This window comes from Rhopalosiphum padi, chromosome 4 (genome assembly GCF_020882245.1).
Source record: "Rhopalosiphum padi isolate XX-2018 chromosome 4, ASM2088224v1, whole genome shotgun sequence".
Lineage (NCBI taxonomy): Eukaryota > Metazoa > Arthropoda > Insecta > Hemiptera > Aphididae > Rhopalosiphum > Rhopalosiphum padi.
In genome coordinates, this window is record NC_083600.1 from 45123781 (window position 1) to 45151207 (window position 27427).

The 27427-nt window shown below is 29.5% G+C and overlaps 3 protein-coding genes and 1 long non-coding RNA gene across 12 annotated transcripts in view; 2 read left to right on the forward strand and 2 right to left on the reverse strand.

The window, feature by feature from the left end:
- The window catches only part of LOC132929584 (ATP-dependent RNA helicase DDX54), a 142311-nt gene that overhangs the window by 102092 nt on the left and 12792 nt on the right, over positions 1-27427 (forward strand). The window lies entirely within an intron of this gene.
- LOC132929012 (acetyl-coenzyme A transporter 1-like) lies at positions 39-10245 on the reverse strand. Of its 6 annotated transcripts, XM_060994032.1 has the most exons (11): positions 7100-8921; positions 6914-7004; positions 6331-6598; positions 6070-6196; positions 4623-4785; positions 4403-4557; positions 3727-3917; positions 2628-2815; positions 1529-1655; positions 719-934; positions 39-575 (listed from the first exon to the last, which is right to left on the reverse strand). In XM_060994032.1, exons 3-11 carry the CDS (start codon positions 6544-6546, stop codon positions 369-371), a joined length of 1590 nt encoding a protein of 529 aa, XP_060850015.1. In that variant the 5' UTR covers positions 6547-6598; positions 6914-7004; positions 7100-8921; the 3' UTR covers positions 39-368. The 6 variants fall into 6 exon arrangements, with proteins under 6 accessions (XP_060850015.1, XP_060850016.1, XP_060850014.1 ...); XM_060994033.1 differs by lacking the exons at positions 6914-7004; positions 7100-8921 and adding an exon at positions 9820-10245; XM_060994031.1 differs by lacking the exons at positions 6914-7004; positions 7100-8921 and adding an exon at positions 8938-9030.
- LOC132929016 (uncharacterized) lies at positions 10226-10909 on the forward strand. The gene is made up of 2 exons (XR_009662079.1): positions 10226-10435; positions 10495-10909. It is a non-coding gene; the product is annotated as an uncharacterized LOC132929016 (long non-coding RNA).
- Positions 10594-27316, reverse strand: LOC132929011 (acetyl-coenzyme A transporter 1-like). Of its 4 annotated transcripts, none has more exons than XM_060994030.1 (11): positions 25883-27316; positions 24819-25819; positions 16497-16767; positions 16256-16382; positions 14713-14872; positions 14484-14638; positions 13253-13443; positions 12611-12798; positions 12086-12212; positions 11614-11829; positions 10594-11177 (listed from the first exon to the last, which is right to left on the reverse strand). In XM_060994030.1, the coding sequence occupies exons 3-11, from the start codon at positions 16713-16715 to the stop codon at positions 10956-10958; spliced, it is 1605 nt and encodes a 534-aa protein (XP_060850013.1). In that variant the 5' UTR covers positions 16716-16767; positions 24819-25819; positions 25883-27316; the 3' UTR covers positions 10594-10955. The 4 variants fall into 4 exon arrangements, with proteins under 4 accessions (XP_060850013.1, XP_060850010.1, XP_060850012.1 ...); XM_060994027.1 differs by having other exon boundaries at positions 16497-17876; XM_060994029.1 differs by lacking the exons at positions 24819-25819; positions 25883-27316 and adding an exon at positions 17968-18369 and having other exon boundaries at positions 16497-17876.

Below are 27427 nucleotides of genomic sequence, written 5' to 3' on the forward strand. Positions count from 1 at the left end.
ATCGTTCATTTAAAATTCGATATAAAATAAAAGTCCGCCAATTAAAAACCTGTAGATTAAATACAATAATATAATTAAGTAGAAGTAATTTTGGTATCGTTTAAAAATAAAATATTTATATTAAGTTAAGTACAAGTATAATAAATGTATAATCAACGATAATTAAAATTAGATTAATTAATTAATTAGGTAGCAATTAAATTAACGTACAGATTACAGTAGAGTGTAACTTAGTAAAAAAAACCCTAAAAAAGAATATAATACTGCAATGGTACAATAATATTATAAAATATTAAAAACAAAATGATTTATTGGTTGACTTATTATAGTTTATTCATGCGCAAGATAATAAGTTTCACTATGACTCTTCAACCATTGTTTTCAATTGTTTCGTTATTCTTAACTGTATTATTCTTCATATTGACCATCCAATGAGAAGAGCTCTTAACTTGAGCACTTTTAAAAGTACCACTGAAAATATAGTACCATCCGATTCCAAACAATATACACAGAACCGATTCTACATAATATCCGTTAACTAATACAAAGCAACTACTCCCATTTGTTTTACACGTCTGTAAAGAAAAAAAAACAAGTTAATATTAACTTATATTTATTGAATAATTTATTTATTATTAAATAACGAATAAATTGTGTAGTGTAATTATTATTTGTATTCGTTATCTCTTTAATAATTAAGTATGGATGAATGCCTTACGATTTTTGGACTTGTTGTAGAACAATTGTTATTATAATTTAATAAACATGCTTTCAACGTTAAAAAATCTATCAATGATATCGCAAGCGAAGTCGATAACGATACTCCCATACTTGAAAAAGTATTTAATAATGCCATGTAAATACCGCCAAAACGAGGATCACTTATCCGACTAAATAAAGAATGTCTAGCCAATCTCATGGTCGTGTTTAGAATCTATAAAATATAAATTACACAATTGAACGTTAAGTCAATATGAATTGATACACATATTCTTTTGGAAATATTAATTTAAAATACAGTTTCCCCCTTACAATACCTCATGAAATAATGGAGATATCATAATTACCAATATTTTTTTTTAATAAGACCGGGGACAAGGACTAGAAGTGTTTCGTATTTTAATTTAATGTTTCGATAAAAAAGTTAAAATAATAATTTTCTAAAATATCGACGATAGCCAATTTGGCTTATTATTCTGAAAAAGTTGTCATTTATCTCATATTTTTTAGTATTTTTTTTCGTTTTGAGAATATTTTTGTATTATTATAGGAGTAGGACCCCGCGAGCCAAATGGTTGATAACACTTGCACTTATGTGGTATTAAGTAATTCACAATTTTTCTCAAAACTAGAAAAAGTATAAAAAATCATAAGAATCATAAAAATAAAATTGTGTAAAGTCAATATTTTTAGAAAAAAATTCTATAAAATGGCTATCTTTGATTTTATTAAAAATAAATAAACAATTATTTTTAAAGTAATATTTCTTTTATTTTAAATAAAATAGTATTTAATATTGTTAACTTACGTTATTCATTATGAAAAGAAATACTAAAATTGCATAGAAATACATTGGAAAACCTATTTTTCCATTATTTGTTATGAATTTTGTTGTATAATATATAAATATAACAAATGTAATATTCCACATTAATCTGAAATAAATATTTAAAATAATTTAAACATAACAAGAATACACCGGCATATAAACCGGTAATTTATTTATAATTTAAAAATACTACGCATATCTTTACTTAAATATTAAGTTAGTTTTTAAGCAATGAAACGCCAAACGGGGTATTCCAGTGATCAAATAGAAACTTAATAAGCAGATGGTAAAATGCACTGACTTTGGCAAATACCTATCGTTTATCTTTTTTATTATATCATATTTTTTTATTTATGACTATTAGGTATAACAGGTAGGTATAAGAGTATACTCATAAATAACAATACTGAAAAACGTAAAATTGTAATCAAATATAAGTATATTAGTAACGGGCATCGTTTAAATGTATAAAACCACACACTTACCTACCATTCATAACCGTACATTTTAAACCGTTTTTACCACATACATATTTTCTATTGTTAAAATGGGAAATTTGGTAGGTAAATTATTCAAAACCACACACAATTAATTGCTAGTTAAAAATTAAACATTTATTGATGTTATACAAATTGTTATGAAAATAATTCAATATAAAATATTATGTTGAAATTAAGTATATATAAAAAATAATATTAAAATAATATTAGAATAAATGTACATCCTATGTTTTCAAATATTCTTATGAATTTATGATTTAGATTAAATATGATAACTGATATACGGTTCTAAATAATGATACAATTTTAGATATATTTGTGCTTTATTGATACTGTGTGCGATATCAGGCGGTTTGATTCTCGTAAAACTGTGTGGAATCGTATAAAAGTGTGCGGATTTGAACGACTTTTTTTTGAAAGTGTGTGGTTATGAAGACCGCCGCTTAATATCACGTTTCGGGTTATCTTTATAAATATATTTACATTTTAATACGTTATAAAACTAAAAGGACTATTATCATTGATTTAGTCATGAAACCGTTATAGTTTCTGAAATATCTTAAAACAAATGTATTTACCTGATGGGTGACATTATTAAGTATATGCTCATTGTTTTAGGTCCCGCGGTGTATTTTGATATAATAATTGGTGTAATGACTTTTACTATAATCATTGATGAATTTATAAGCATAACATTATCTTTTGGTACTCCTGCGTCAATGAGTTGTAAAATCCACACAGTAATCGCAGATGAAGCAAATCCAATCTTTAATTATAAATTATATAAAGTATATACAATGTATAAAAATAATTAGATTTATGCATTTTATATGTTTTTTTTTATTAATTATTGTATAATTGTTGTTTTGTTAAATTATATAAAGCGTCATTACGATTTAAAGTACCACTAAATATCTCAGCTGGATGACCTTGTATTGAAGTAAATATTTTAGAGGGCCTAAGGGGTACTTAATTACAAAATTATTTATAATTTTCAAATTGTTTAAACTTTTGTGCACATGCGTAATACAACTCACATTTTTTTACATAGAAAAACTATTTTTTTTTACTTATTTGGATAGATTTTTTTTTAAAACGTTTTTTTGTATAAATAGTTTTTTCTATTTACAAAATTGACCAAGTTAGAGAATTCGCCATTTGAATTAATGTATAGTTCGTGTTTAATGAAATGTTCACTTATAACCATTGGAAATAATAAAAAAAATATTTAATTTTCATTATTTTGACCACAATATTACAATTACAATAGTGACTGAATTCAATTCAAATTTCTTTGAATTGAATGGTGGTTTTTAGATCGATTTTTTTCATGAAAATAATCGAAATAAATTTTAGGTCAGATATGAATTCCTCGTGTTTTTATGTATTATAGCCCTTCAATTAGGAAAATTATTGCAATTTGTCCCGTACGACAATATTTGGTATCAATTTGTAGTTAATATTCACACTACTTGTTTTATTCACACTAAATGAAATATGGGCTTTCCTTGTAAGTTAAAAAAATAATAGGTACCTATGTGGTTTTATTTAGTTTCAAAATTATAACAGAATCATAAGAGTCTCGTTCAAAAATAGATGCTGTTGTGACGTGACAAATTCATACAATTTCATGAGAGTTGTGCGTACAAAAATATTAGGTTAATTCATAATATTTACCTTCTCTGTCAACAATGCAATCGGCAGTACCCGGATACTAGGTAGCTTTAAAACTTTCCATAAAATTATATAATATTGAATAATGTTGAGTTTCATGTGGTTGTCTTCTAATCTGTTATGTTTTTCTTTTTTGAAAATGCCAATTAAAATTGATATTAAAATAAACAGAAAACCACAAGAATAAAAAAATCCTGTAAAAAAATTAAAATTTATTATAAAAATTATTTAAAAAAAAAACTTTACTAATAATTAATACAAGTATTAGGTAATTTTATGAAACTATGGAAATTATAAAGGGAAATTGAAAGTTTTGTAAATCGTAATATTTTATCAGTATCAATATATAGAATTATTTTACGAATAATTATAATAAAATGTTTATTTAATAAAAATATTAATATAGGACAATAAAATGTGATCACATATACCACACTTGCCATTTCAAGTATTTACACTAGAGAGTTTATAAATATACATAAAAGCCTATACTCAAAAATAAAACTTTGTTGTGTAAATAATTACATTTATTGTCCATGAATTCATTCAAGTTTACAAATTACAATAACAATATTGGTTGACAATATTTTTATCATTTTTATTTTTCAGATCTGGTTTACAACAAACAAGGTAAGTACTAAAAGTTTATATTAGATAGGTTTTACTTTTATTTACTTACCTGGCAAAGACACTATTCCTCCTGTATCCGGTGAAAATCGTAGGTATTTATTACAAAAATTCTCTGATGTGAACTCAACTAGAATAAAAGAGCCAAACGTTGCACCGAACGGTACACCAATTAAACTGCAAGTTGGTCCGTAACCCACGTTATTTCTATAATAGAATCAAAATCTATTTTATTTTTACATTCAAATTAATAGGAAACAATAAAGACAAACTTCTTTAGCATTGTTAGTACCCAACTGTCGATTACTATGAATTGCGTAGCTACCAAAACTTGAATGAATAAAATCGGATAAAACAGTTTTAATATATTTGGCTTTCCCCTATCTGCAGGTATCCAATCTTCAATATTTATTCCCATATAAATGAAGCACCCACCTATCCGACATAAATGGTTTTAATATGGATATTTAACTCCACTACTATATTAGCAAATTGTATTAAATATAGAAAAATAACTTATAATTATATTATGCCACGTTTTAAAGACTAAATTGTGAGCGATATAAGTGATGGTACCATAAGAATTGTATAAAAAAAAATTGAATGTACTGCATCATATTAAAATTTTTAATAAGAAGATTATCAAATTTTCATGTATAAAAAATGTAAATTAAAGTAAAAATTATTTATTAAAATTTTGATTTTGCTTTAAATAACCTATTTTTCTTTTTCTTTTATTCTTATTTCTTATGTATTTTTATTCGACAAAAGATATACATATATATAATATATATTTAAAACATGTATAATAGGTACAATAGGTACATACACATAAAATAAGCAAATGATTTAATATTATCAACAAATTATTATTGGGAATGAGATTTTGAATGTTTTAAGTCTGTGTTTATTGTTAGTTTCTTAAATTGTTAAATCATAACATTTTGCTAAAATATATAAAATATTTAATTTAAAAAAAATACAGATATTATATATATATACTATAAAGTTATCGTAGAGTTCAACAATCTAAAAAAATATACTATGTATTTGAATATTTTATGAATAAAATTTAATAAAGTCTACATCTATGTACGTGCAATGAAACTTATTTTAAACTCACGTACACTGTTAGTTTTTAAATATATTATATTTATTATACAAATATTAGTAAATCTATTTATTGATTATTATCATGAATCATGTTTATGATTAAAATAAAAATATCTAATAACTGATACCGGAGAAAGATTTATTTATTAATATCCAAACATTTGAATAACCGTGGCGCTCTAGTAGGTAAAAACTTCTCATAGCATTATGATTTATGAGTCTCATAAAAAGCAAGTAGTATCTAAAAAATATTTTTATACTTCAAGTACACAAAGTACAGCTTACATAGTTCATAATTTTTAACTAATCCTAAATAAAGTAATGGAACAAATAGTGACTTTTAGTTCCCATTAAAATCCAAAAGCTCTTAGCTTTACCTAAGAAAATTATCCTAAAGCAGAATTACTTCCATGGTATTATTATATTTATCATTTTTTATTTTTAATAATAGAGTAATAAATATATATATCATGATTTTATGTAAAAACCTCAAAATATACAACTGTGATTCCTATCATTACAGTTTTGCTTCTTAATTAGCTAATTTTTATAGTCGACATGCTTAACATTAGAATTATAATAATTGTTATGGTGCACCACACCTACCGATTAAAAAGTAAACTGGTATTAGCCAAGATTTTCGTCTTCCTACCTTTTGTATATAGAGGGCGTCTACTAAAGGTGCCAATATTATTCTTAAGCTGTTCGGCCATGCCACCATGCTAAGAAAAGCCTACAAAACAAAACAAATATTATTTGGTATATCTCGATATAGAGTATAAATAACCGTTGATAATAAAGCTTAGTATTTATCCGGAAACGCGAAAATTTTACAATCATTGAAATTAAATCTTCATTTGTACTTACCTGGTCTTTATAAGTTACGTTTTTGTTGCCTTGCAAAATAATCGGCACTCCTATGTATACACTGGTACCTATTCCTTGTATTATGTACAGCAATATTAATACAAAAATGTTATGCCAATCACCTTTCAAATTCGGAACATCGGCCGAATTCGACTCTTCAACTACTGTAACTGCTGCTACAGCTCCTTGCCCGTCTTTTTCTTGAGGTACCGCCATGTCTACGGTTTAGTATTTACTATACAATCATTACACGCATAACCCGCAGTAACTAAAAACAAAAAAAAATTTTGAATTCATAGTATTCATACCTTATCCTGTTACGGGTTATACCAATTACGCTTTATCTTAAAATATTCAAAATTGTCTGTATTTCTTAATGACACACAGAAATGGAATATTACGTTAATGAGGTATACACAAAATGGTTAATTAATAAAATATATAAATATTATTTAAAAATAATTAATGGCTTACAATAGCCTTGATTACGATGGGTATTAAGAAACGCAAACATATACAAAGACTTAAATTCAAAAAATAGACGATCGCATAAAAACCTTAGCCATAAACTTTCATAGCTCACTTTTAAATGCAACAGATACACTTCATTATTTCTTCACATACATCCAACAATTCCGACATAACGTGAATTGAAACAGGGCCTTGTTCACGATCTTCTTGTTTAGCATACATATACAATATTCAGAACTCCATTATTACACAAGCCCTTCTTTTAAAGGCATTCTTACTATATTAAACACTCTCTTACGTCATATAAATATTATTATGGGGGACGAAGTGGCCGAGCGTTCTAACGCGTCGGTTGCGATGCCCACCGTCGCCGGTTCGAACTTCGGTCACGGGTGGCACCTCTCTTCGGGCTAGTCACGTTGTCTGGAGAGAGAGATCGCCATCCCCCACCCCGGGCAAGGCAGAAACCTACGGGTGCCCAAATAAATTTTCTGCGAATCAGGCGTCCGAACTAGGCCTTCGGGCTTACTCCCGGACTCATACGCCATACGAAAAAAAAAATATTATTATCATTAACTATTAAAATGTCCATTTACTATTCTATATATAGAACCTAAGTCAATTTATAATTAATGATCATGTTAAAATAGACAAATTGTTATAATATCTATAAATATAAATAGCCTATAACTTGTAATATCATATTATTTTTATTCATTAAAAAACAAGTATGGATAAGTTTTTATTACAAATAAATAATATATCAAATTATTTATCTCATTAATGTAAATTTCATTGATGACCTTTAACGTAAACAAAATAACTGGATATTGATTAGAAATTCACTAAACTAGTATACTACAGCCTACAGGTATGATACTTACAATATTATTCTATATACATTAAAGAAGATTGGCAACCAGATCGCCGCAAAGTTGAATGACCCTCAGAAAATAATAAAAATACTTGTTTAGGTTGGGTTAGGTATATATTAAAATTTAAGCTGTTATGTAACAGTCTGTTTGAATAAAAATAAAATATTGTAATAACCTAAGTACTTAATTTTTCTACCATACTCAAATCTCGACGTTTGTTTATTGTAACACGACGTAATTACAACGAAAGCATATAAAAATTTGAACAAAACGCCTTTTTGTACACTGAGCCATTACATAATATCGTACTAATAACATTCGCGACTGCTTGGTTAATCGTGAAAAGGTAATTTAAAACTTCACAATAAGAACAAAATACCGGTACTGATTTATATTGTATATACAACACGTTTTTTCAATGTATGTATACATTTTAATTTATTTATCTAAATTTTAATTATTCCCATTAATCGGCGTGTGAGTTGTAAAGACGAACATTTTGCTGTGTGTTAGTATATTATGTGAAAACCTGGTCCGGCCGTTTTGATTCTGATATAGGTAAACGAGTCAATTAACCGTGAATCCATTAAAACTAAAGCAGACGGATGGTAATGTCACATGGGTTCTGCGAAAAAATTCTCTTACACTTGATACACGTATCCAACAGTCCCGACGTGTACTGCAGGTTTTCTCCACCGAATGAATACGGTTACTGTTGAGGCCCCTCATCGCGATCCTGACCATTTGAATAAATACTCAAGAATAGTTCAAAACTGTTGTTAGCGCATCTATTGAAACAAGGATATTATACATGGTACACGGTATACGATCGAAAGGTATCCTTTTCCGACGCGTGGACGAAAACTTAAAAACTCCTCTATCCTGAAGCAGCCAACACAAAACGCATATTTTCAGGTATATTATTCAAAGGCGGAACGACGTTAACCCGATTAACGCACACAGTTTGTTATAGAAAATGTTATGTTGATTTCTGACGTCGTCCTTCGCCTAATCACCTAGGTACCCTCTATAGAATCACGAATACGCCAACGTGTGATTTTTTGTGGCTACCCTCTACCGAAATCACTCTATGTTTATGATATGTGAATATTTTATATACATCTGTAGTAAAATAACAGGTAGAGTTCGTTATTAAGCGTTTAGCGGACGCATTTACGACGATTCATTGACGAAATATAGAGTACAGTAAGTTTTAGTATATTTTTAGTAAGTTTATATTATGTATAGTTAGTGTACTTACAAAACTATAGTATACACATATATATATATAACGCGACTGAGGTCCAACTAACGACTCCGGACGACTGTTCGCCGTTCGGATTCGAGATCGGCAATTAAGCTCGTCCCCACCAAACTAGATGCTGGCGGACAGGAAATCTATTCGAGATATCTTTGTTTCACTTTCAAGTTGTATCGTCAAGGCCGTAGCCAGAAAAATATATTGGGGGGGGGGGGGGTTAGAGTATAAATATGTTATATTATGTAATAAAATATGAAATTATAATAATATTGTTTAAATTAAGAACATGACATTTGTTTAAAAATTTCGGTAGGTAACTACGTACATTAACTTATATCTCTACAGTAATTATAATTTATTATACTTTAGTATACAAGTTAAATATATACATATACAATATACATATATATATAAAATAAAATACATAAAACGTACTATAATACTACTATATAAATTTAATTTTCCTTAAAGTATTAGAAAATCTTTGGATAATTTCTTCAGTGTCAATTTCAATATCTCTACATACACTTATACACTCATGAGGGCTAGTCCTACCAATCTTTCTTATCCGGTTCTGTTTCTTAAAAACAATAAAAACGTTTTTAGGCGTTCTAAAGTTGAAAACATCCTTTCAGGTGTTGATGTTGATGGGTACAGACAAAGGTCCCAACACATTTAAAAAATAAGAAATTGACGGAAAAAATGTAGATTGCACTGAGACAACGCGTTAAAAACATTTGATAGTCTATCTTTTTCCAAAATCTTGGTCCATTTTGCCTGCCATAGTAAAAATTCTACTTCAATAGTTAGTGACGAAGTGCAGAGTACACAAAGTTTTAATATTGTGTTATAGTTTATATTATGTATAGTTAGTGTACTTACAAAAATATAATATACATATATATATATATAACGCGACTGAGATCCAACTAACGTCTCCGGACGACCGTTCTCCGTTCGGATTAGAGATCAGCAATTAAGCTCGTCCCCACCAAACTAGATACTCGCGGACAGGAAATTTATTCGAGATATTTTTGGATCATTTCCAAGTGGTATCGTATATAAATGAGTACGTACTAGTTATAGATATCAATATATAATATAATATATAAATATAATATAATATATAATATTTTGCGTATGGAAATCGTGTTAGGAAAAAAACGATTATAATAATAGTAATAACGATAAGACGAAGAAAATGACCATTTTATCCTAACTGAAGGGTCATTGGTGGGGGAGGTTGGTGGGGGGTTCTCGTCGTCACTAGCCGCGATGGTCAGCTCGTTGTACCATACTGCAGCTGTCACTCATCGTCGGAAGCTGTATCATCCACTTTCTGCATGCCGTCGGTCGTTCTTGATGAATGCCAGTCACGCGTACAAAACGTCACGTGTCCGTCCACTGTGTCGTTCTGTTACTGCTGCTGCAACCAGTGATGGAAGATCGTAATAAACGAGAACAGTTTCCAGAACAATAATGATGTCCTTATATATTAGTAATTACACATAGTTTCAGTTCATACGGTTTTTTAATAACATCATTTTTCGATTACAGCATAGTGCATGCAGATTTAAGCGTGCCGGTTTCAAGTATTGTGATCATTGCTTGAACTAAAATAAATATAGGCAAAACATCTTCCGTAACATCGCGGACTTCGTAGTAAATTTTTTATTTAATCATTGTTATGTACTCAATTTTACAAATTATTAAGTGTAAAATTTTACATAATATTAATATTTTTTCACATACTGTTTATAACACTATATAATTAACTAGAGATAATTTAGTATCATTTAAAAATAAATCATTTATCTTAAGTTAAGTACAAGTATAATCATAGATAATTAATTGACAATAAAAAATTAACATACACATTATTTAGTTTAACTTAGTATAACGTCCCTAATAAAAAACATTATGATATACAATGGTATATAGTAATATTAAGATAAAATATTAAAACGCAAAACTATTATTGGTTGACCTATTAATGATGAGCAAGATAATAACCTTCACTATGAATTCTGAACCATTGTGTACTCAGTTGTTTCATTTTTCTTCACTTTATTATTTTTCACATTGACCATCCAATGAGAAGAGCTCTTAACTTGGAGTTTTTTAAGAGTGCCTCTGAATATAAAGTACCATCCGATTCCAAACAGTATACACATAGCCGATTCTACGTAATAACCGTTAACTGTCACAGTGCAACTACTACTTCCATTTGTTTTACACGTCTGTAATGATGAAGAGAAAAAACAATTTAATATTAAATTTAAGTTTACCAAATTAATGCTTTATCAATTAATTATGGAAATAGCACAATATCATTAAATAATATCTAAAAAAAGTTGACTAAATGTTGATTGTTATTTGTTTTGATATTGTTTTGAATGTAGGACGAAAATGCCGCTGACTAACGACTCAGTTGACGATTAAATTTTAACAAAAGTAAAATAGGCCATGATATAACTCGTCATTTACTTTTATATAAATTCAGTTAAATAAAAAAAATAAAGCATCTATACAAATGCAATATGTTAGAATATAATTACATAAAATCATCTAAAATCTGTTTATTGATTTATTATTAAATAACAAATTAATTATACAATGTGATTATTTTTTGTATTCGTTTTATCTTTAATTAATTATTTATGAATGTAGTCTTACATTGTTTGGATTTGATGTAGAACAATTGTTATTATAATTTGACAAACATTCTTTGAATGTTAAATAATCTAACATTGACATCGCAAGTGAATTTGATGAAAACAGTCCCAAAAATGAACATGTATTTAATAATGTCATATAAATACCGCCAAAACGAGGATCACTTATCCGATTGAATAAAGCGAACTTAGCCACTCTCATAGTCATGTTTAGAATCTATAAAATATAAATTATACAATTGAATATTGAGTTAATATGAATTATGAATATTTAAATGAATTAATACATATTTTTTTAGAAATATTAATTTAAAATATAATAAATTAACAATTATTGTGCAGTAAACTAAAACGATTTCTGAGTAGGGTGTTTTCCATTCATACATTTAAAAAATTATTAATTTGGTAAAATTAATTTTAACGTGATATTTTCTTTATTTGAAATAAAATAGTATTTAATATTGTTAACTCACGTTAATTATTATGAATATAAATACTAAAATTGCATAGTAATATATTGGAAAACCTATATTTCCATAAGTTGTAAGAAATTGTGTTGCATAATATATAAATATAATAAACGTAATGTTCCAAATTAATCTGAAATAAATAATTAATAACATTTAAACAAAAAATATACCTCTGTATATATACTGTATGGGTAGTTTAAAAAAAATATTACGCATATGTTTAATTCAATTTTTAATTAGTTGTTATTATAATAGGTTGAAAGTTCCAACATCAGAATAGTATCAAATCAAGGTGCTATAGAAACTTTCGAATTTTATAAAACAAAGTCGCAGTAAAAATAATATGTATTAGCAGAATTTAGTAAACACTATTATGAATTATGATTTATGGTTAATTATTTTATTTTGTTATATATTTATTAGTTATACAACTATGAGTATGAAGATTGTTTTCATTTACTTCATCATGAAATTATAATATTAATTTTTCCGTATAATTTCCCAGATAGTATTATAAAATATATTTACCTGACGGGTGTTACTTTTAAGAATACGCTCATTGGTTTAGGTCCCGAAGTGTATTTTGATACAATGATCGGAGTAATAATTTGTACTATATACATTGATGAGTTTATAATCATAATATTCTCTTTTGGTACTCCTGTTTCAATGAGTTTCAAAATCAATAAACTTTGGTCAGTTGTAGCAAATCCAATCTATAATCATTCGTAATTTATATGTACGAGTACTAATGTATACATGAATTTTGGTCTAAATATTTATTATTTAAATCTACGTTAATTATGTCAGGAAATATTTTTAAAAATCAATAATATTTTATTTTCAATTTTCATACTTAAGATTAGTAATATAATTGTATTAATATTGGTCTCAACGATTTTTTTATTTAGGATTAAACAATAATTTTTTTATTAAAAATCTTTTATTATAAATAACTAGCAAAAATGTATCACCGAACTAAGTCTAAACGATTAATTTGATAATTGGAAATTTATGGCTGTGAACTATTTCGATACCACAATAATATTGACCTAGTGTCCTAGTCTGAAATTTAGAGATAATTGATAAATAATTGATGTAACTAAATATATTTTATGTGGTCATGTTACATATGTGATCAAAACTTATACCTTAAATAAAAAAATTTACCTCCGCTGTCAACAATGCAGTCATCAATACCCGGATACTAGGTATTTTTAAAATATCCCATATCAGTAAGTAATTTTGAAAAACGTTGAGCTTTATGTAGTTGTCCTCTGACCTGTAATCTTTTTCTTTTTTGAAGATGAAAATCAATGTTGTTATTAAAATAAAAAGAACGGCCAAACAGTAAAATAAATCTGTATAAATTTAAAAGTTTACTGTGAAATTTTTGTAAAATTAATTATAACTAATCATACTAATTAAAAATTATTATTTTCAATAATACCAATAATAATAATAATATTGGTAATTAAAGGGGGGGAGTTTGATATTTTTACAAACTTTAATAAATATTTAAATTATACTGCGAATAAATTTAATATACTATATTATTTAATATGGAGAATTATAAACTTAAAATCAAATATTTCAAGCATATAATACATGGGTGGGTTAATTAATTTGCTATAAGCTGTATAACTAATTAAAATTGGTCATAAATTCAAGTTAAGTTTACATTACCATTTTCGGCTGTTAATATTTGTATTACCTGTATTTTTCGGATCTAGTTTAGAACAGAAAAGGAAGACCATAAAAGTTTAGATTAGATTTTATAATTATTTTAACTATTTTAATTAGGTTTGTTTAACATAATAAAACAAGTGAAGTTACTATTATACGTAGTTTAATACTATGCAAATAAAGTAAAACAACGGATGGTTATCACACAAAATAAATATGAATCAGCTAGGATTTAATTTTTTAAACTTCAACATTATGTTTAAAATAATTATAGCAAAAACCGAGGGATTTATATATATATGTGATCAAATAAAAGTGAAAAAATATATTTCGTGAATGAGTGTAAATAGTTTCATTAAATCTATCCTGACTAATGTTAAAACCTAACAAAATCAAAGTTTTTAATATTGTAAATTATGATTACCCTATAATTTTTATGGACCGTTTAATTCATTAATTTAAATAATAAGATTTTGTAATATATAAAGAAATATACAGTGTGTATGATTCATAGGGTATAATAAATATACTCGTATATTGTGCTATAAGATTATTTACATGAAATCGTGAAGAAAATGCTACAATTCAATCTCACCACTTTTTTTTCTGTCTTTATTTATTTTTTACTTATTTCTTAAAAATGCACATTTATCAATCATTAATGAATAATAACATGAGATTTTTTTTTATGATAGGTTTTATTGTATTTACTTACATTCCTTGGTCACTATTCCACCTGTAACCGGTGTAAATCGTAAGTACTTGTTACAAAAATTCTCGGATGTAAATAAAACAAGAAAAAAGGAGCCAATCGTTATGCCCAGTGGTACGCCTACTCCATTACAAGTTGATGCATATACCACGTTATTCCTATATTAAATAAAAATCCAATTAATTTTATTATTTATATTTAAATTATTAAAATAGGTAACAATGATACAAACTTCTTTAGCATTGTTAGTGCCCAACCGTCGACAACTATGTCTTGTGTGGCTACTAAGATTTGAAGGAATAAAAACGCGTAAAACAATTTCAATACGTCTGGCTGTCCAGTTTCTGGCAACCATTCGTTAATATTATTGCCTATATAAATGAAACATCCTCCTGTCCAACACAAACAGTCTCAATACATAAGACATTACACTCCGCTGCTTGAATTTGTTTATTTTAATCATCATTTATAGTTTTCTAATGTGACATTATTTGAAAAACTTCAAAAAATATTAGTATTGCACTTTTAATTCAAAATACTAAATGACAAATAATTTAATTTTGTGTTAAATAAGTTATTCTCTGCCTTAAATGACAATCGTGCTTATAGTAGATTATAAATAATATATAATATTTAAAACATGTACAATATACATTTATATAATATAATATATGTTACAGTATGCGATGTTATACATCAAAATAACATTATTTTCTAGTAAATAACAATAGTTGCTTAAAAAACTTGTAATTATGATGGTTCATAAAAAAAAACAAAAAATAATGATTTTTTGATTTTGATTATCGATAATAATTTCTACAAACGATGAAAAATGTTATGTTATCTTAAAAGTATTTGATAGTATTATTGTAGCCGCAGTAGATATAGAACCACAGACTATGACATACAATATCTGCTATAGGTTAGTCCTGTGTCTAACTACTCTAACTACATTACTACAACTACTAGTTATGTTTAAAAAATGCTTAGTGGGGCTTACTACTTTAGTAGGTTCTTTAATGTAACTATATTGTAGTCTATAGATAGTATTTTTGTCAGTCTTTCACGTTGCGGATCGCATCGATATCGTTATACGATAAGATGAAGTGTAAAACGAAAAAATGCACCTAGTAGTTCGAAAATTATACAATTCAAAATGCCATAGTTCATTATATCACGTGAAAATAAATAATTATAATACAAACATTTAAATATAATTAACATAATTAACTAATATTGTTTGGATTTAACATAAATCCTTAGTAATTAACGTTATTAAACTAGCAAAGTATTCATTATTATCTATTAACGTCAATTACTGATTAATATAAACTTTAGGTATTTTACTGTAACCTAGTATAGGGTAAAGAAAGATATACGTTCGTGAAATATTTAATTTCGTGATATTTCCCAATACTTTACGGGGGAATGTTCTAGTAAACCATAAGCTTCAGCCTATCCGATAACATATATATATATATATAAGATAACATGAGTATTTTATATTTAAAGCATCTTAAAAAGTATCAAAATAATTTATAACATAAACAACATAAACAATACAAAAGCACAATTTATAGTTACAATCTATAGTAGGCTGAGCAAGAACACTTAAAATGTGAAAGATGAAATGCTTTGGGAGGAAGAAACTGAAGCCACAAGAATTTTCAGGAGTATATAGTACTTAGTTTGGCTAATATTTATCAATATCTATAAGCTCTCCATAAGTATTTTGAATTATAATATTTTTTATGACAAACCAACGACACACATACCAATTAAATATTGAACAGGTATTAGCCAAGATTTTCGTCTTCCCATTTTTTGTACACAGAACGCATCTACTAAAGGTGCCCAGATAATTTTCAAGCTATATGGCCATGTAACTATACTAAAAAGAGCCTGAAACAAAAAAAAAAGTCTTTGGTATTCCGATGGAGTATAAAATTTTATCGACAATATTTATTCGGAAACACAAGCATTTTACAATTATTAAAATTAAGTCATCATCTATACCTGGTCTTTATAAGTTATATTTTTGTTGGTTTGCATAAGTACCGTCACTCCTATAATAAAACCGAAACTTGCTATGCCTTGTATTGTGTACAGCATCAGCAATATAAAAATGTTATTCCAATCACCTTTCAAATTCGGAACATCGGCCGAATTCGAATCATCGACTACTGTCAATGCTGAAAGATGTTCTTGTTCATCTTCTGCTTGCGGTACCGTCATGTTGACTGTTTACACTTCACTATTCGCACATTTCACGTATAACACTGAAAAACTAACAATAACGAAAAATAATAAAAACGTATTTATTTATGCCGATCGCTGTAGTTTCGTATCTATATTGGATTAAAAGCAAACAAACGGGTTATACCTACTCATTAAATTCTATCTTAAAATATTCAAAATCGTCTGTATTTCCCAATGATACATATAAATGGCAATATTACGTTAATAAGGTACCAATTGGTTAATCAAATATATATATATATTAAATACAAATAATTTATGACTTACAATCGCTATAACTATTATGTATTTTAAGAAACGTAAACATAAACAAAAATTTTAATTCAAAAAATAGAAGACCACTTAAAAACCTTAACCCAAAAACTTTCATAGCTCACTTCCAAATGCAACAGAATCAACAGATGGATACACTTCATTTTAAGTATCCTGAAGATACAACGCAACGTGGATTAAAACGGGGTCGTCACGCGAGCTTTTATATTATACTGCAATGTTCAAAAATTAATTATTACACAAGCCCTTCTTTTAAAGGCACTTTTACTATATTAAACACTCTCTTATATCGTATAAATATTATTGTCATTAGGTAACTAACCGGTGTATGAGTCGAACAGACGAATTTTTTGGTGTGTGTTAGTACATATTATATATATGCGAAAATCGGGTTCAGTCGTTTTGACTCTAATATAAGCAAATGAGTCATAAAAGCAGACGGGTTCATATTGGCACAGCGAAAAAATTCTCTAACACATAATACGTGCAATCAACAGTCCCGACGTCTGCTGCACGTTTTCTGTACCAAATGAATGTGAGGCCCCTCGCGGTTTTGACGGTTTGAATAAATACTCGAGAAAAATTCAAAACTACTGCTACCATCTAATTTAACAAGGATATTGAACATGATACATGCGGGCCCGGTTCAAGTGTTTAAACACACCTAGGCAAACTTGAGTTTTGCCGCGTCTGCGTGTATAAATACTACGTCAATTCTATAATACAAAAATGTTAAAATGCCGCCGTAGGCGTTTGTCGCCTACCCTAAGAGCCGGGCTTGGATACATGGTATACGTCACTTATATGTATGATCGAAAGATGTCTTTTCCGACGCATGGATGAACACAGAAAAACTCCTCTATCCTGAAACAGCCAACAACATATACATATAATATCAGGTATATATTTTTCCAAGACGGAACGCCATTAACTCGATGAAAGCACACACTAGGACTAGGTTATCGATTTCAGAAAATGTTATGATGATTTCCAACGTCGCCCTTTACGGCTTCGCCTATCATACATCGTACTATGACTTTAGTTGCACTATTTCTCAATTTTCACATAATTTCTTTACGACACGCGTACAAAATGCGACTCTGCGAGTCGTGACCATAAACTACCATCGGCGTAGAATCAAGGTTATATAGGTAGTGTTTTGCCTATAATTTTGTAATACTCAATAATTATGTTGAGTGTTTGTATGTATTACATTATATATTGTAATACATTACTCGTGTATAGGTGCTTTGCCGTTCGCCTCCAGGTGATGAAGATTTACGAAGAATAAATAATATATATGTTCAATAAACTAAGCGAAAAATTATACATAATATATAAAATTATAATATTATTTGCATCACTTATACTTTATATACGAATACGACGTGTCGTGTTGTTATTCTGATATATGTGTTTCACAATCGAAGTATTACATTGATGAACACAAAACATTAGATATATACAGGATGGGCCATAGTAATATGTTTTAGTTTTCAATATTTACATAGCCGAAAACTAGAGCAAATGGTGTCCAACCTATACAATACATACGCGTATACGTAATATAATATATAATTCTATTCACTAGGTCATATTATTATATTATTATTATTATTATTTGTTTGACGGTATCAATGACGGCGCATTCTAGTATTCAATGCTGGGTGTCCCTACGTCAACATGATATTCTGTCGTAACAAATAACTCCATGAAGCGACTTGGAAGACTGACAACACCAAATCGCGTGTAATAAGTCTAAACTTTTTAAAATATTTTTTTACAAATGATATTATTGATGAATAACGACAGATACTTTTAATCCATTACATTTTATTTGCGGATATTATGTTTTGTACATGTATACCTATTATATAGTCATTATGTATGATCATTAATAAAATTACCCGTCTGGCCGTATAGCCGCTTTAACCGAACCGTGAAGAACCGGTGTTGAAACTACATAAATCTTTTGAAATGTAAACATTTCAATAAATTCTATAATAAAAATAAATTATTATTTATCTTACATCAGTAGTTTTCCGTTGAGAAATTATAATATGTCAAGCGACACTTGACACGATTTCAATCTAAACATCTCTCAATTAAATACAAATATTATACATATTATAATATATTATATATTACTCAAAGTAAACACGGATGAATAAATTAAATTTTAATAAAGGGAACAATTTTTATGAATTAATATTTTCTATAAAGCTGTCATGATTATATATAATAGACCATCGGTATAGGTACATTATATTATATGCAACATCCATTGGTACAGAATAATTTTTACTAAATAAATATTTTTAAAAATCAGAATTATAATAAACTATAGTGATTTTGTAGAGTTTTTTTTAATTTAAATAACCTACGATGATTTAACAAGAAATCTTCTTAACTGAAAGTTAACACTATACGTCAACAGAGTTGATACATTAATAGATATAAGTACATAACATTTTTAAACTTAAATTTAATTTAATATCGTTAATAAGAAAAATGTGAACGATGTGCATAATAATAATATAATATATATATATATATGTATATTAGGTATTAAAAATAAACGAAAGAAATTTTTTTTTTTTGGTTCATAATTTTTTTTTATTCAATCTGTTATAAAAAGGATAATAAGATCAATCGATGGTAAATAAGCTAAAATAAATAAAAAGGCAGATTAGACAAACTGTAGAAGCCTCCCAGTGGAGGTACTACGATATAGTAGAAAATTTTAGGCTAGCAGGTCAAGACACCACTGTCTTTTAAGTCTTTTAATCGGGTTGCCAAAGTCCAAATGGGCCTGAGAAGGAGTTTGTAAAATAAAATAAAAAACTAATAATCAACTACAGTCTACACAATACACTCAATTTATAAATAAAATGTATATTATATGATGTTAGTTGGCTAATAAAAACATTTTTAATACTGCGCTGGCTATAAATATTATTATTATAATAAAATAAATATATTGTTATTTGTTATTATGTTTACACCGACTTTGTATACCTACATTGTGTAAAATGTAAATGTTTAAATAAATAGAATTTGTTTATTTATATCTTAATATTTAGACAGTGACTATTATTTTAACTATATCCAATAAGTTTTAAATTTTTTTTTAATCTAAGTTTTTATTTGTATAGTGTTTAAATTAAATAATGTCGATTAGTTATTTTTTTTCTACAAATCAAAAAACCAACAGTGCGATTAAGTAGTAATATCAAACAATTAAGATGCAGCTTGCAGGTCGTATGCTATATTTGTATCTAGTTTATTAGACTCTATTTTAATAGCGTTAATATTATTTTATAATTGTAAATAAAATTAGTTATAAAAGGATTAAGGATAGATGGCCTTAGTTTAAGTAAAAAAAAGCACCTGCGCCTTCTCCAAACTCAGCTTTTATTTAAACGATTAATTTTTATATAAATATAGATTATATACTGATTTAACAGTTAATGACTTTGTTATTGAATTTTGAATAAAATTAACGCTTTATTTGTACATGTGGATTAGGCCTTAACGGGGATACCACAATAAAAAAAACGCGCCAGGTGCAATACCTCAAGCTTATAAACGGCACCCATACAATGGTGTTGTTTTATGTGCTAAGGTGGTGAGGAAACTTGCACATAGCAGTATAGCACCTTTATACTTGACCAATAAATTACCCAACTACCTACTGTGTTGTATATTATTATACGCATATTTGCATGTCTATGACGCATTTATAATAAATAATAATTGTTAATATTCTTAAAATCTTAAAACAGTTTGATGTATTGCGATGCATCAGGGGTGGTGCTACACGAGGGCCAGAGTGGGCAAGTGCCCCGCCAACATTTGATTTTGCCCCTCCATTTCCCCCTTATAATTTAATGTTTAAAATAAGCAAGTAAATGAATAAATTGTAAATTAGTATTAATAAAGAAAACGGAGGAGATTTGAAGCTTTATTGTATAGTACATTTTCAGTATGATAATAATAAATTAGATATACTTTTTGATTATTTATTTAGAAATATAACATATATAATTGTATTATTATTATTTTGTTAATATTATAACCAAACATTTTTAGCAATACTTTCCTGAAAATATGGTACCCTAGGAAAAAACGAAACGGTAAAAAATGACAAATGCATTTTACTTTTTCCAAATATTAGATTAAGTATAAATAATAATAACAATAATCCATAGTTATCGAATAGTACACACTCAGGTATCATTGCGTTAACAAATATAACTTACATATTATTACTTAATTAATATAGGTATTAAATCAAAACCGTTAGTGTAAAAATTAATATAAATGTAAAGTTTATTTCTATAAACGTGATGCTTTGGAATTTCTATGTATATTTAAAAATAATTAATAATTAAAATAATAATTGAATAAACTTTTAACGTTTTTCACCTTGTCGTTTATCACTGTGTCGTTTTTGACCTATCGTTTTTTTCCGTGTCACTTTTCACCGATTATCGAGCGGGAGTGGTAAACCGAGTCCCAAATAATAATATTTTTCGAACGAATGTCCCACCAGAAAAAAATTTCACCCGTTATCGCCCCCTTAATAAAAAAAAATATCCGGCACTGCCACTGGCGAATCTATTTATGTTTGCCGTTTGGAGTATTCTAAAAAGGAATGTAGAATAGAATCGTCGAAAAAAAGTATTTAGAACGCATTATGCACGGACGTGCACAGTATTTGTACAGTACAGTATTATATACTATAATATAAACCAGGGGGTGGCCAACCTGCAGTCGATCGCGAGATGAATTTGAGTCGATCGCGACTCACTTTCGTATTTTCTTGAATTTTTGAATTTTTCTGTAAATTTGTATATCTTTATATCAACGAATATAAAAATTATACTTAGAAAATGCAATAAATAACTATGAAAAACGAGATTATACACAGACATCGAATAAAAGAAGTGTAACACGTATGTACGCATATATAATATATATATATATATATATTTTTTTTATTGACAACTTTTTTTGGTTTTTGGTCGATCGCGACAACCTAGAAAATCTTGGATGTCGATCGCGCAAGTCCATTAAAGTCGGCCACCCCTGCTATAAACTACTGAATAACACGATATTGCACGCCTATAATCGGTCGACCTGCGACGAAAAATAAAATCATAAATAACACAGCATCTGCAGAGATGGGTAACGACTGCAGTTTGATGTCCAGTCGAACGAGTGCATCGTCAGCAATAACGATATCATTAGCGGCGGAGACGGTCGAAAAAGCGCCGTCAAACGCGCGTGTTCGCAAATCGCCGTGTTGACTCGGCGTCAGAGTACTATGTCATAATAATATTTTATTGCAGACGCGTCTTGCCGCAGCCTGCACAGACGGCGGTCATTGCCGGTTTCCGCGGTTCGCGTCGCCGGAGCGATTGGAAACCTGTTCTCCGGTCGTGCGGCGACGGTGATTTACGATTTACGTCGGGTGCAGGTAAATGCCGGTCCGAGTCGTATACCGTCGGCGAGATCTGCAGCGGCGGGCGGTCGTCTGCGTAGGGCCGGGTCACTGGGACGCGAATACCGCGCGCGCAGAACTGGCAGCCGGCCAGCAGGTAGCGCGGGGACGACGCGATCGCGTTGACGTGGCTGTCACTGGCACTGCGGTGGTCGCCTGCTGGCTGTCAGCGGCGGCTGTCTCGTCATCACCTCTTGCGCGCCGTCGTCGGTCGTCTCCGGTTGCGAAAACCGACCGCCTATATTATTATTATTATTAATTATTATTAATATTATTACATATTGGGTGTCCCGCGTGCCTCGTCGTTCGATTACACTGTGCTGCGGCCACTGCACTGAAAGACAATAACCGTGCTAAACATGATGTTTTACAGTGCATTACAGTGGCGTGTGTTGACCGTGATTTTGAAGGGCAGTTGCCCGATCATGTATAAAGGGTGTGTACCGGGTGGCTGGATTGATGGGTACTGGACTTAGTAAGAAATTGTTTGACTACCTAACTACATCATCTGAATTCATTTGATATTTAATAAGAATAAGAACTTAGTTATAAAATAGTTAGTTATACAAAGAAAACACATACATAGTAGTTGTTAATACTTTAATCATAGCATTTAAAATAAAGTAACATTTTTTTGTTGTGTATAGTATTCTACGTGGGTAGTATATACTGAGTACTGCGTAAGAATCAAGGGGTGGTGGGTTATTCAAAAAATGAATTGCCCGATAAAATATTTAGCTTCGCCACGCCACTGCAGTGCAATACTGCAATGTGTGCATGTGATGTGTGCAATCTCGGGCTCTTGTATTCAATTTTTGTCCGGGCCCATTTCAAAAATTACGAATAAATTTCAACGGGCCCCTGTACTCGAGGTCCATCAGCTCTTCGCCCCCCCCCCACTTGTGGGGGTCCTGTGTATACGATTACATTTATTATTCTTATTCATACACGAATTTTTAATTGACATTTTTGATTTACAACATTAGTATGGGTACTCTATACATTTCACATCGTGCTAAACTCAAACTTTTCGAACGTTGCTATAGTTGCTTGTACTAGTTGTACTAAAACATCTTTGGCCACTTCTGGTAGTGGGTATTAGTAAATATTAATTACATACCAATTAATATTTTTAAATTCATTATTATTACGGAGTACGAATTCGATTTGAGATAAACTCAAAAAAATAGTGTCAAATAATGTATAATAATTACATTTTCTTTATTATGTTAATACGCAAGCCCATGTATTTTTGTAGTACCAACTATACTTCGCCTTAGGCGTAGATGTGAATACTGAATATGATGTGATGTGTGTGTTTGTGTGTGTATGAATGTGAAGTTTCGAAATTCATAATGTTTTCCTTCACCCAGATAATGCATATATCTAACGAGGTGTTTTTTTAAAAAAAAAAAGCCTTTCGTAGTGAATTTTTAGATCATTGAAATTATTTTTGTTTTGAAAAATATAAATATTTTTGTTTTTTACACATTCTAGTCTATTTTTGGAAGTCTCGCAAACACCATACACTCTTACAAAGACGTAAAAATATTTTTTTTTTCAAAAAACTGTCTACAAGTGACCGTGGCCCAAATGAGAAAAAAAATTAACTTACTACATGTGTAGGTATATCGTTTCACCAACACGCTTAATCGTGGATGGAAGTTTCAAATTTCAAAACTTATATTAGTAAGTAAGCTTATGTGTAATCAATTATCGGTTATCAGCAGCTGCTTCAAAGTTTTTCCACGAGGCTTATATTTATAGTATAGACAAAGATCTAAAATAAACCCATTTACATACAATACAATAAAAATCGGAATATAATACACTTATAACTTATTTCCATCTTTAGTTCAGCCACACCCCCTGCCGGCCCTACCCCACACAATCATCTGGATTTACTTATAACATATTACATAACCTCCTATTAAAATTCCTGGACACGCCATTGTTCCTATGTCATAGTATTGTTGTTCAGAAAAGACACTACCTACGTTACTCAACATGCGCAACGTATATATTTACGTAGTGCGTAGATATACATAATATATTATTTATATTGTTTAAGTTTTTACATTAATTTACTATTTCAAAAAAATGTAATACCTTTTACTCAAAAACATTACACATATGTGTAAAAGGTATTACATTTTGAAATACCATATGGTATAATAGTATAAATGTATAATAATACCATTAATACCTATTACAAAATATATTAATACATAAAATAGGTTTTTCAAACAACCGTGAAACACTTCATATAATATTTTGATACATAATTAATAGGTAGCTACTTAATAAGACTTCGACGACTTGAACGACTGACAATCTTGAATAGTTGCACCGTGCACGCAGTCACAGATATATATAATAATAAATGTTTATTATACATATTATCTGTGCACGCAATGGATACAGCGAACGCACGCAGACTACAGTCATCATCAGTAGTGGCCCGTGGGTAATTATGCCTGGGAGACTGAAGATTTATATAATATAACTGATAAAATAATACGGGCCGCAGAGTAAAACTTAAAGGTGCAACAATGCAACATAATGCATTATGTTGCATGCATATAATATATGGTGTGTGACGAGTGACGATGTGTGCCGTCGTGCCGTAGCCGGCGGCTAATACGCACCCCAGCCCACTCCAAATTGCAAGAGTATATTAATATAATCAACTATTTTTATTTATATTATATTATTTAATTTTCGTGTTAATTATTTTAATGTAGTTACATTTTTTCTACACTACTTATGATTAAAATATTAATTGTTTGCTGTAAATAATTTTAAAAATCATTACGTGAAATTGAAAAATAATAGCCACATCACTAAGGGTCCTAAGAACGGGCCTAACACCTCCACATTCCTAAATCCGATCCTGTTTATACGGGCTGGTGCGTGGTGACTGCTGCTGCGCGGGGAGCGACGGACGCGACGTAAACACGAGTGAAGTGATGTGAAACCGGTGGCCAACCGCCGCATATTACTGCATATTACTGCACTATTGTTTAATTTTCGTCTCGGCATGTCTGCGCATATCATCCGGTCGCCGCCGACGTCGCACATCAGCACAGTACCCGGAACACACGTCTGCCGCGGGTCGGCACTGCTGACGATTATTTTCTAAGCAAACACGGCCCGTGAAATCTGCGCCACCGCAATAAGCCATCGCCATCACCACCATCGGTATACCGGAAGCATCGTTGTCGCAGTCGTCTGTCGCACCGCGCGATCAAAGCCGACAGCGCCCACCGGACCGCCAGAGTGTCTAGTGGCACGTATGCACCTGAGCAAAATATGACGCTCGCGATCACGTCGCGTCGGCCGTAGAACGAGCGAGACGACTTACCAGTTACCACCACCGGTCACCGATCGGCGCTCTTATTTTGCATACACCAAAACACCACTGGTCCTCGTCGTGCGTCGTCCTGTACCGGTTAACGTGATGGGCCTGGGAGGGCAGTGCTAGTCGAAACATCGACGTTCAGACGGGCGTCGGCGGCGTATTTTGGTGGGTCGTGGGTGAGAGTGTTGTCCTCCGATTTCCGTACACCTCTCCTCCACAAAATCGAAAAAATAGCCCAGTTTATTAGGTATTATTTTATTCGTGCCTATAGACATATTTATATCCACTGCAAAAGTGAAATTAATTTTATTCGATCCGACGACACTTGTCACGTTTCGATGTATATTTTTAAGCTAATAGTGTACAGTTTATCTAGAATTAATAGGTGTCTACGAATTATTTGAATTTCGCTGTGCCATTATGGACGTTTTGGATACCCCACCGAAAAATCAACCAAAATAATATGCTACTATAATATAAGTACAAGATATCCCGCGAGGATTTACCATTGCGAATCTCCTAAAATAATGGATAATAGTTCTGTTTTATTTTAAAAGACTCACCGGGACAAGGACTACAAGTATTTCAATATTTCATATTTTAATAAAAAAGTTAAACAAAATTATTGTTTATTTAATTATTTTCAAAAAAATCAAAAATAGCCTTTTTTAGTTTATTTTTCTGAAAATGTTGACATTTTAACATTTTATTTACCTTTTTATAAATCATACATGTATATGATATACATTAACATACTATAAAAAATAGTTATTTGTAAAATCGGCGCAACACATTTATCTTAGCCCATTTGCGCCTCAAATCATAGACCATATACGCCCGATTCAGATCAAGTGAAAATCGTGCAACAATGCCATTTATATTGGCGTGAGACTATAAAATCTAAAATAATATTTTGTCGTTAGTCGTTGTTTTTTAGAACATTACAATTTACATATTAATGAGCACAAAAAAAATGTAATATCTCTAATTTTACAGCTAAAAATGTAATTTGTAATTTACCTATATTTATTTGTGAATCTAAGTATGACCATATATAATGACTATTGACTTAGTCGATTTGACTATACTATGCAACTACACACTTTTAGCTCGTTTTCTTATAACAATATTATACAAAATTAAATAGGTATCCAACATAGATATTAACTTGCAGAAAATTATTTATATATACAAGGTGTATCACAAAGTTCTGACAAACGAAATAATTTGTCCGCAGACATCAGTATTCAAATATGGCTATCATTAACTCCAGATAAAAATTTTGTTTTGACTACTGGTTTTTATTTTTGGTTATGTTAAATTACCCAGTAGCAGAAAGTTGAATGAACATTTAAACATTCAAGTCATAAACGGATTACTCGAATTAAATACTGTAAACGTTAAAACTATTTTGTTCAATGTGTTTATAAATTGACTATTTTGAAAAAAAAAAATAAAAAAAATTGTGATTAGAACACAAGTTATTTAATTTGTCAGAACATCGTAATACACCCTATGTATATGTATAATGTATTAACTGGCATGTTT